The sequence below is a fragment of the Arachis ipaensis genome, chromosome B5 (assembly GCF_059453495.1).
Source record: "Arachis ipaensis isolate K30076 ecotype BB chromosome B5, ASM5945349v1, whole genome shotgun sequence".
Taxonomy (NCBI): domain Eukaryota; kingdom Viridiplantae; phylum Streptophyta; class Magnoliopsida; order Fabales; family Fabaceae; genus Arachis; species Arachis ipaensis.
The window spans coordinates 14169706-14182151 of record NC_142440.1 but is presented as its reverse complement, the minus strand read 5'-3'; the positions used below and the strand labels follow the sequence as shown (position 1 = coordinate 14182151).

Sequence of the window (12446 nt, the reverse complement as noted above, 5' to 3'; positions counted from 1 at the left end):
TAAACTTTCTCATTTTATTTTTCATCAATTCAATTCAACAAGAACAATAGAAACATTTTAGTTTCTTTGAGATTTTTTCTTTTGAGAGGTATTCCCTTATATATTTAAAAAGAAGTGTATTCTCTCTTTGTCAAGAAAAAATATTATTATATCTTGTTGTGATAGAAAAAAATTATAATTCTCAAATATAACTATTCAATTCTTTTCATATTTTATACAAATTTTTTATTTTTTATATCTATATTTTAGTTGTATCATTTATCATACCTAGCATAGACTGCCTTCTACCATGTCAAATTCCAAGAAGTTGGGCCAAATGGATTAATATTTTATCCGCCTTAAATAAATAAATGTTAAAAAAGTTTAACCATTTAACATATTAACTCATTGAAACTCACCATGGCTTATTCTATGGTCATATATGCTACGACAAAATAGTCTTTTGTGGAAATCAAGCTCATACAAGGACTAAACGATTATTTGAAAAAGAAAAAAAAAAGTTCTCATACCAAAATATGTATAGCTTTCAGCGCCATATCTAATTGATATGTCAAGACTCAGGATTTGGTTCTTTTCGATGCTTATTTTTAAATTCCATGACAAGTTTTGGTAGGAAGTTCTATGACATCAGAAGTTAATACAATTGAAAAGAACAAATCTAGAAACAACCTTGCCACTAGAACTAACCATCTATGTGCTAATTTATTCAGCACAAGACCGAGAATTTATTCCCTATTCATGACCTACATACCTAAGGTTTTCAATTCAACATAATATCATAAATTTCAGTGTTGCTGGTTCACTTCAATTTCAACGAATACCATTTCACTAAGCAACTTGACTACTTAAAAGTTAAAACTACCTTTTTTTTTTCTTCTTTCTTCTTTCTTCTTTTTTCTTTTTGGAGAGTTGTTGGATACTTAACTACATTTATATTGCTAAAGTTTCTAAAGGGGAGAAATGAAATCCACAGCTAAAAACTACTCATTAATCTTTGGCTATATTGTATGTAGATGTAGTAATTCTCAGTCAAAATAACAGAACTTAAAATATGACCTTCTACAACTTTCTCCCATTGATCATTTTGTGACATACATGATCAACAATCAAATTTCTAGGACTGATTCCAAACTTCTTCCTCTCAACTTCACAATTGCTTAAAACAATATACATCAATAAAAAAAAACTTGAACAAAAACTACTAAAAACTAGAAGTATAACATAGCAAAATACAGCAATAGCATGGCAATTAGGCAACGAAAAAACTCAGCTAAATTGCAAAATAGAACATGATAAATACTAAAGAATTTAAAAACATAACTGAAACAAGATATATGTGTGATTAAGAAAGAGAAGAGAAGGAGAATTTTCCTCCCTCACCAAATAAAAGAGGTCTTTTCATCTTTGAATTGTTTTTATCTATGTTGCAAAAGCGCAACGAACATGATATATATATAGGGATACACACACACAAGGCACAAGAGGAAAAGACACAGAATTTTCAATTATCGCAGCTAAAAAAGAGAAACAAAAAAGGGAGCATAATCCTTTCTCCTTTCCCCTTGCCCCTCCTTCCTTCCTATACATCCCACTTGCTATGATCTGATCCAATCAAATCAAACGTAAATCCAAAAAAAAAAAAAAAAAGAATGTGGAGAATTTATCTTATCTTATTGTTGTTCAATGAGATGTAAGTTTGGATCTTTTCTTGGCCTCGCTGTAAAGGACTACACCCATGATTGTAACGGCGAACCCCGTCATTCCCATTACCGTTACGGGGTTCCTGAATATCAAAACGGAGACCACAGCCGCCACTGCTGCTTTTGCATTTCCCAGAACTTGCAGGGTCAAGGCGCTGGTGTGCTTCGTGACCAAGAAATTCGTCAAGTTCACCAAATACGCCACCGTTGCGTTCCCAACAAGCAAGAACACGATGAACCTGTCCCCTCTCGCCTTCTCAAGCGTAACCGCCGCCACATTCCCTTCGATGTAGAGTGTAAATGGGAGCAGTATCAGCGCTGCCATTGGAGCCATGTAGAGAAGCAAGTTCATTGAGTTGAGCTTCTCCGATTCCGAACTCAACAGAATCCCCTGAACCACCGACTTCAATGCACGACCAGCAGTGGAACCAACGCAGACCAAGAACCCGAAGAGATGAAACAGAGGCTCACTGTTGCTTGCAACAACGATTCCGAAGACCACCGGCATGAGAGCCAAGTAAACCTCGCCGGATTCCTTCTTGCAAGTGATCAAGAAAGCGAAGATGGCGGTGAAGAAAGGCGTGGTGGCTCCAATGGCTTGGTTGAAGGAAACCGGTAGATACCTGAGGGAAGTGTTGCCGCAAACGACGGAGAAGCAGAAGATGACGCTGAGAGCGAAGATCTTAAGGAACTGCTTCTTGGAGTGGATGTGCTGCAATGGAACGAGCTCGAGGAAGTTGATGGCACCGTAGCTGTAGGCGGCGCAGGATAGCATGTGAAGCATTGTAAGGAAGATTGGGTAGCGGTAACCGTAGAAGCTGAGGAGGTACTTGTTGAGGAGGAGAACGCCGATGTTGGAGAAGTACCATGACGCGATTATGAGTGCTGTGAGGATGTTGGGGGAGATGGAGACGCTGTACTGTGATGAACCGAAGAAGAAGAAGTGGTGGGCGCCGTTGTTGCTGCGTTCATCTGCTGTTGGTGTGGTCGGAATATTCACGACAGAGTCGTTGGTTGTCGTGTCCAGCAACCTCGGATTGCTCATTCGACGGGTTGTCCATGTCTGTGCCTCCACCATCGCCAGGGCAAGGGCACGATGGGGATTTCAAAAGGGTAAAAGGGTTGTTGTGGTGTTCTGTTTTGTGCCCCTTCAGTCTCAGCTGCTGAGATCTGAAGATGGAGAAGAAAAGAGGGAAAGGGTTGTGGCTTATGAATGAGAGGGGATCTGATCCTACGGTCAGATTTCAGATTTGAGATGATGGAGGATTTCTGGCCGTTGGATTGGAGTGGGGCCCATGGAGGGAATAAAACATGAAGCTTTGGACAAATGGCTTTTGGAAAGTTGAGACTTGAGACAGCCACTGCCACCAATCCAGCTTCAGCTTAAGGTCTAGGCTGTCGGTGTGGCATCCCCTTCTAATTCAACTCATTCAAATTTAACAAACAAGGGTCGCCAATTAAATATCCAAGCATGATGCTAATGATGAAACCTTAATCTTTGTTAATGCACACTATTGTACAATTCTTAAGTAACAAATGAGAATAACAAGTATGGTTTGGTAGGACTAGAGTGACCACTCTGACTGTTGTTCCTCACATCAAATCTAAATCTAATGAAAGCGAGATAACATCTAATCGAGGTTTTAGGGATCTCCCTCTCACGTTCTCCTCACATGCTATGTGTTATTTGTGATTTTGTCCCAAATTTTCATGGCTAAACAAGGCATATTCTATTGTGCACCATGCGAAGATGTGAGGAACTAAAATCAATTTTAATGATTAAGTAATTTGGTTTTTTTTTTTGTGACTAAGTAATTTGGTTTAAATTAAAGAAAAAAATTAAAATTTTAGAAAAGAATTATTTTTGTCGTGATGAATGAAAAATCAATTTTAATTTGTCTATTAGTTGAAAATGATAATACAAATTGATAAACATAAATATTATTAAAAAATTATTAATTATAAAATTTGACTAATTCAAAGTTAAAAAATCAATTATTTGGTCAAAAATTTTAATTTAAAATTATTAATTTACAACTCAATATGCACATTGATAATATCACAAGTTATCATATTTGTAATATAATTTTATTATATACCAATTAGTATAAATAGGTGGCTTAGTTCGTTTAATTTGGTATGATAGAACATAGAAGTAACAATGTACTGAGTGAAAGAAAAAAATTATAAGATTTTTTTTTTGTGTGTTGTATTTTCATATTAGTTTTGGTACTAAGTTATTAGTCAATTTTTCGGTTATAGAAGATTGATTTTAGTACTTTGATATTTTTTTTTTATAAATTCTGTGGTGTTTTTATTGTTGTGTCTAAATTATCTAAGATATATACTTTTAAAAGTAAAAAAAATAAAATATTTAAAATTTATTAAATATTATTTATTTATTTTTTAGTAAGTTAAGTACAATGTTAAAGACATCGTAGCATTCACCTTTTCTCTTTGTGTTTAGGTTGAATGTTTATACTATTTAGTTTAGTATTTCAAGTGTAATTAAGATTTCATTTTGGATGGAATATCACAAATTACTATTTTATATCAAGAATTTGATTTGAGTAGAATAGCTATCCGCATAAGATTTCTTTAGAAGGAATTTGATTAAAGGCACCACTTAAATAAAGATCTCAAAAATAACTTTATGGTAAAGATGCCTACGTGGCAAAATCTGAACCATACATTCTAAAGCCACACTTTTCACTTAAAATCATAACTTTTCACAAAGAAAAGCGTCACCTAATGGAAAAAAGTAAATTAGAAGATTTAAGAGAAGAAATAATTAAATTATCAAAATTAATAGATCAAAAATTAATGATTTTAACTAATATTAACTGTAATGACACCGAATTCTTAAAATCAATACAAAATAATTTTTCTCAAAATCTTTATTTTACTATAAGTTTTATTGAAGGACTTCAAAACCTGAAAAAACTTATTTTTCACACGGAATTTCTAAAAAATGTTACCATAGAAATGATTCCCCACATCTTTATCATACTTTTAACCCACAATTAAATTCTATAGTAGATATGCTTGAAGAAATATTAGTATCCATAAAATTTCAAAGAAATAAGGAAAAAGAAAATTCCAAAGAAGAAAATTTTCAAAATATAATCAACATAACAGATTTAAAAGTAAAATCACCGTTGAAATTATGAATATTGAAGAAAAATTAGAAGAAGTTACAATGCTTTTTAAACAATTAAAAATGGCTCAAGAAAATAATATTATGGAAGAGGGATTTCAAATAGAAGAAGAATTAGTAAATTCTGAAAATATAGAAAATGAAGAACACATCCTAGATTATTCAAGTGACGAAGAACCAGCAATTCCAATACAAGTAAAAAATGAAGTTGGAACATCTAAGGATAGTCAATCTCAATTTAAATGAGAAACAGGTTTTGATAATTATGCTTTTAAAAAAGGGTTTATAGATAAAGATTCAAAATATACAAAAATACCATCAAAATATGTTCCTAAAATTCAGAAAATGGAAGGAGAAAGAATGCTCGATTTAGACTGTAAAAAGAATGAAAAAAAATTTTCGAAAACTGGTTAAATTCCTTCTTATTAGAAGCCTTTACTAATCCAAAACTTAGTGAATTGTCTGGAAGAGATATTTGGAATTACATAGAGTTTCATACTAAAGGAACTATAAGAGATTATATGACATCAATAGAAAACCAAATAATAGAAGAATTAGCAATAAAAACAACAGCTTATGATAAGATATTACATATAATGATGATTCTATATAAAGAATTTTTTAGAAAAAATATTATAGATCATAGACAAGAAGTCTATAATAAAGAATATCAAGAAGCAAAAAACCATTTAGCTAATATTCAGATATATGATTTATGTAATGTGGAGTCTTATATATGTGAATATAGAATACATTATTATAAATTAAAAGAAGAAGATAAAGACCATTATCTTAGTATGTATATAACAAAACTTCCATATCCTGCTAATGAATTTATAATGGGAAGATTTATAAGAGAAATAAATAGAGGGACAATTGAAAATAATTTTGGTGGAGCAACCTCTGCAATAAGAGAGGAAATAAAAGAACGTTGTATGCAAGAAGCGACTCAAAAAAGATTTGCAAATATAATTAGAATTTGCTGTCAGGATAATGAAGAGATACCCCAAAAATATGGTCTTAATAAAAATTTTCAAAGAAAAAGAAAATATCAATTTAGAAAAAGAAAATACTATCCAAACTGGAGAAAAAAGAGGTATTTTAGAAAAAGAAATAACAATAAAAACAAAAGACAAAAAAATGACTATTGCCCAAATAAAAAAGAAAATTGTAAGTGTTGGTATTGATAAGAAGAAGGACACTATGCAAATGAATGTCCAAAAAAGAAGGATAAAAAGGATCTTACCAAACAAATAGAAATTGCTAAGTCTTGTTTCATGGAACCATTAGAAGAATCTGATGATAACTTAGACTATATTTTTGAATATGTCTCAGAAACAGACTCAGAGACTGAGTAATAATGCCACATTTATTACTATAAAAATAACAGAAAAGTTTATAAATGCTTTCATAGATACTGGAGCAACACAATACTTTGCTAATACAAATATAAATCTTGATTGAAAAAAATTAAAGAAACCATTAAGAGTTAGAACAGCTGACAAATCAATACATAAAATTGACCAAAAAATAGAGATGGCTGAAATTTTTATTCAAAATTATAGGTTCATTGTTCCATCTATATATATGTTAGATTCTGGTATGGATTTTATCATAGGAAATAACTTTTTAAAGCTATATCATCCATTCATTCAAGAATTAACATATATAGTTTTAAAAGCTCCACACGATTCTTCAATAAATCAAAAATCAAAACGTATAAAAATACCAACTACTATTATAGATAAGATCTTAAAATTTAAAATATTTTCTATATTAGAAACATGTTATTTAAATTTATACTTTCAGATAAATATTCCAAAAAATAATCTTGAAATAAAGATAGAAGAACTTTTAGATGAAATTTGTGCTAAAAATCCTTTAGATATTAAAAATACAAATAAAGAATTAGTAAGCATTAAATTAAAAGATCCTACAAAAGAGATAAATGTTCCGAATAAAATTCCTTATTCCGCAAGAGATAGAGAAGAGTTCTCATTAGAATGTAAATATCTTTTAGAAAAAGGAATTATAAGATTAAGTAAAAGTCCTCATGCGGCTCCAGCCTTTTATGTCGAAAATAATAATGAAATTAAAAGGGGAAAACGAAGAATGATAATTAATTATAAGAAAATGAATGAAGCAACTATTGGTGATGCTCATAAACTTTCAAGAAAAGATTCTATTTTAGAAAAAATCAAAGGAGCAACTTGGTTTTCATCTCTTGATGCAAAATCAGGATATTGGCAACTTCGTTTAGACAAAGAAACAAAGAAATTAACTGCTTTTACTTGCCCAACAAAAGAATCAACAAGTGTGTTGCTCTATGAATGGAATGTATTACCATTCGGATTAAAACAAGCCCCAGGTATTTATCAAAGATTTATGGAAGAAAATCTAAAAGAATTAAATGAATTTGTTTTAGTATACATTGATGATATACTAATTTTTACAAAACAGGATAAAAAAGATCATCTTAAAAAATTACTAATAGTTTTAGAAAGATGTAAAGAAAAAGGATTAGTTCTTAGCAAAAAGAAAGCAAGAATAGCAAAACAAGAAATAGAGTTTCTTGGATTAATTCTATCCACTCAAGGAAAGCTAAAACTTCAACCAAATCTATTCTATTATATAAAAATCGGATTTCTACATTTAATGATGGAGTTGATGTGGCATGCTTCTGAGAGTGTTTCCCGATTTATTTCTTTTAACTCATTAAATACAAGTTATTACGATAAACTAACTATATCAACTAATTGATTTGATTAGATATTTAAATATCATATAATTATTATAATTTATATCAATTTAATTTGGTAATATTTTTTAATTCATTTATTTTAATATTCTGTTTGTATTTTTTAATTTAATTCTTTTAATTTATTAAACCAAATTTATTGTGTGTGCTAATTGATTAATTTGATTAATTTATTAGTCATTAAATAATAAATTTATGAATAAAATAGCCAATTGAGATATTTTTTAACTAATAATTAAATCAAATCAAATCAAATAATATATATTAAGCTAAATTCAAATCATGTGAGCCAATGAGTATAGCTCAAATAGCATAGTCTCTCCATACTCAATTAAGAGATTGTGGGTTCGAGTCTCCTATCTTTGATAAAAAAAAAATTCAAATCATGTGAATTAAAGACTAAATTAAAATAAGATAATTTCTTACTTATTTAAGTTGAGTGCAATAAATACAAATTAATTTTGTTAGATAATCATAAGAATCATAACTTTTATTACTCTTGCTATTTCAACTCTTCTTTTCTTTTTTTTTTCTTTATGTATAATTTTTTTTAGAGGAATGCTAAGGGGCCAACAACTTTTGTGATTTGTAGCCATCAAATAGCCATCAATGATGGTTTTAATGGTGTGAGATTAGTGTGAGATTTCATCTAATGGCTCACTTTTCTTTGCTGGTTACATGCTGGTCAGAATTTAACAAAGTTGCTGGCCCCTAGACTTTTCCTTTTTTTTATATATAAATGTACCTAAAATGAGAAAGTACGGGTGAGTGTTTTATTGATTGTTTGTTTGATGAATATATCTCAATTTAGGCATTCTACTAATGTGGATGGAAGTTAACATGTAGCAATTCAAAGTGACTAATGTATTTTTTTTTATAGTATTAGATAGAAGAATATTTGTTAAAATGAATATACCCATTCTAATGAATTTTTTTTCAATTATTATATTTTTATGTTAGTCGTGTAAATTCTTTGAAGGTGTAAGATAATAAAATAGTTTGACTTTAATATTATTAGAAGCTAAATTTAATGGTTCAAATAAGCACCAGTAATTATATTAAAAAAGTAATTTTGTAATAATAATATGATTTACATATTAATTTTTTCGGGTAAATTCATTTCAAAATATAGAAATTAGACTCAATTACGCTAAAATTTTAAAGGTAATATAAAATTTGACAACAAAATTAACATTCATTAAGGAAATAAATTTATTTATGGCTATATTCTAATTATAAATAATAACAAGACTTATGAAAAAATATTAATGTCACTATTTTTATTAATTAAATAATAATATTAGGTAGTTGATAGTTTCATAGGCAGAAATTATTAAGTAATTACGTAAAAATAAGCAACAAACAAGCAATAAGAATTTAGAAAAAATATATTATATAATACCAATTTTATAATTAAAATATGTCTCATATCATATTCTCATATATTCTATTTATTATCTATTTTATTATATAAAAATCAGGTTTCTGCACTTAACGATGGAGTTGACGTAAGTACCCATCCCATGGAATAAAATTATTAATTTATCCTAATTTATATATACATAAATTCATTTCTTGAATTTAGTAATCCTAATTTATGCCTCCAATTCGAATTCTTTCTTTTTCTTTCAAACTCATTCTCAGCATCGATCCTCTCATTCTCTAACTCACTTTCTCTACCTCTCAAGTCCGTCACTACGCCGTTCAGTATCGTCCCAAAAAATTATGTTATGTTATTATATTGGAATATGTTTTTATGTTTTCTCCTTTTGAAATGTTATTTTTTATAACGAATATGTTATAAATTGTGTTGAATTATATTGAACTGATTATTTTATGATTATTATATTATGTCTTTTTGTGTTAATTTTTTTCAAAAGTTTACCGAGGAGATCTGCATTCCCTAAGGGGTAATTAAACAAGAACTTGCAATGACGGAGAAGGAATGGGGTATCTAATAACTAGCAACGAAGATCCAATCTGAGTTGATTTAAGAGGGGACGCGTGGACTTCATCTGCATTGGGCCTTTAAGGTAATGAACTTAAGTCGGATTTGGGACCCTAACAATGGATTTGAGTTGATCTTACTTGCACTGAGGTCTTACTAGGCCCAAATATATCTTGGATTAATATTTTGAGTCATTGTTATAACAAATACTATACTATTTAATATTATAACACTTAGTATATGTAAAAGTTGAATATATTTACAAGATATTTTTTTAATTCAAATTAAAAAAATTAATTATCTCTTTTTTAGTTTTAAATATTATTTTTTAATGTAACGAAAAAGTAAAAATAACAATAATAACTCACATAATTAAAATAGATAATTTTAATATATACATGACACTATATATATATATATATATATATATATATATATATATATATATCAAGAATTATTATACATGATATATAATTTTGTTTGTAATGACTATTTATGTAATTTATTGAACAATTTTTTCATCTTAATATTTAATAAATTAACATACAAAATATTATTTAACATACAAAATAAGTAACTTAAGTCATCATCTAGCATAATAAATATAATAGTGCAAATATTTATTTATTTATTAGTAGTGAAAAATATGTAAATAGTATAAACTGATATTTTTTTAGTATAAAAGCAATAATAAGGTTATTAATTAAGTTAATTACCTAATTAAAAAATTATAAAAAATTGTTTAAATAATAATAACAAATAAGATAACTATTTTTACATATTACAAAGTTTATGAAAAAAATTTTGGATAATAAATCAATCCTTAATAGATTATACATTAATTCTGTCAAAAAAATAAATAATTAATACATTGGATATTATTATTTACGTACTAATATAATATATATATCATCAATTATTAAGTTTATAATTAATCTTTAATCAAATTTTTGGTAATTAAAATTTAAATATTGAAATTATTAAATGCTAAATATTTTACATCTAACCAATTTATTTTTTTATTGAAATTAAAAAAATGAGTCATTAATCAATTCTAAATTTAAATTTAAATTTGAGTAAAAAAATAAAAAATATTTTAAATTTTATCTCACTAACCAGAATTAATTTTAAGACAAGAAATTATTTTACACATCATATATATATATTGTGAGATAGTATAGTCATTTGCTATGTTTTAATGGTAAATATTTCCAAATAAAATGGTGTAAGAAATTAGAAGAAAATATTAATTTATTTTTCAATAGAATAAATTATATATTGAATAACAAAAGTTATTATTGGTTTCTCTGCACACTAGCTAATACTCAACGATGGTGTTTTGGTATACCATGTTATCAAGAAATATTAATCGATCTAATAACTTTTCTAATGACATAAGTATATGAATTTAAAAATTTAAAAATTATTTCATAAAATGTGTAGTTTTAACAAGTAACAATGTTGATCATATTGTTTTGACTTCAAGAATGAATACGATATCAACAAATAAAATTGTCCTAAGTAAATTTCAATAAAGACAAAAGTCCATAAGTATTGCTATTAATGAATATATTTAAAGATAAATATAAATTTTTTCTACGGATTTTCTAACTCGACAAGTCGAGGATTAATCCACCATATATTGATGCTCTATTTATTAAGGGTGAGATTCGAACTCCAAATACTTGTTTAAGTAGACAAATGAGATAACCATTCAATCAATCTAAATTGATTAAAATAAATATTAATTATTTTTAATATTTTTAAATTATAAAATATTTATAATAATAATTACTATATATATTTTTCATTTAAATTTTAATAATTTTTTTTTATATAATTTTATGTATTATCCCGTGCAGGACACGGGAACATACACTAGTGTTTTAGAAAAGGTAAATTTATTTCCTAATAAAATAGAAGATAGAAAACAGTTACAAAGATTTTTAGGGTGTATAAATTATATTTCTGATCAAGAATTTTTAAAGAATATAACAGAATACACTAAAAGCTTATCTCCAAAAATAAGTACTAAAAAAGAATGGAAATGGGAAGAAAAAGATAGTATACAAATTCAAAAAGTTAAAGGTTTATGTGAAAAACTTCCAGAACTTTATATTCCAGAAGAAAACGACTACTTAATAGTGGAAACAGATGCTTCAGACATAACCTGGTCAGGATGTCTAAAAGCTAAGAAAGCTATAAAAAGTTTGGAACAAGAAAAAGAATCACTAGATTCTAAATATTCCCCAAAGGAATTACTTTGTAGGTATATTTCAGGGACTTTTACTCCAATAGAACAGAGATATACCACTCATGAAAAGGAAACTCTAGCAGCAATTAAATCTCTTAAGAAATGGAAAATTGATTTACTACCCAGAGAATTTACATTAAGAACAGATTCAAGTTACCTAACAGGTTTCATACGATATAATTTAAAAGTTGATTACAATCATAGACGATTGGTAAGATGGCAATTATTTTTGTTACAATATCCAATAAAAATTGAATATATTAAGGGCGACAAAATTGTTATTGCAGATACATTAACAAGAGAATGGAGTTCGTCTACAACGCATTAGATCAAGAAATTCAAAAATATGAGCAAGAACTCGAAAAATGCAAGCATTGTCAGCAAATAAAGACACAGATCCAATTCCTCAAGAAGGCCATTGAAGCAATGAAATCAACACAACAAGCAATGCAAACCCATCAGAGTTCAGCCAGCTAAGCATGGTGGACAAATCAGGTGAAGAAAAAATTTCAGAAAATAAAACAATTGCTGAAATTATTAAAAAATCCACCCAAGAAAAAAAATATTATGTAATTTATAACGGCCCCATGAAAGGAGTATATGATGCCTGGGAAAAAGCAGCACCATTC

General features: G+C 28.1%; 1 protein-coding gene across 1 annotated transcript; it reads right to left on the bottom strand.

Moving 5' to 3' along the window:
- Positions 1–1321: 1321 nt before the first annotated feature.
- On the bottom strand, positions 1322–3287 carry LOC107642993 (putative sugar phosphate/phosphate translocator At1g12500). Its single transcript, XM_016346519.3, has one exon. It carries the CDS (start codon positions 2776–2778, stop codon positions 1681–1683), a length of 1098 nt encoding a protein of 365 aa, XP_016202005.1. The 5' UTR covers positions 2779–3287; the 3' UTR covers positions 1322–1680.
- Between the last annotated feature and the right edge of the window lie 9159 nt (positions 3288–12446).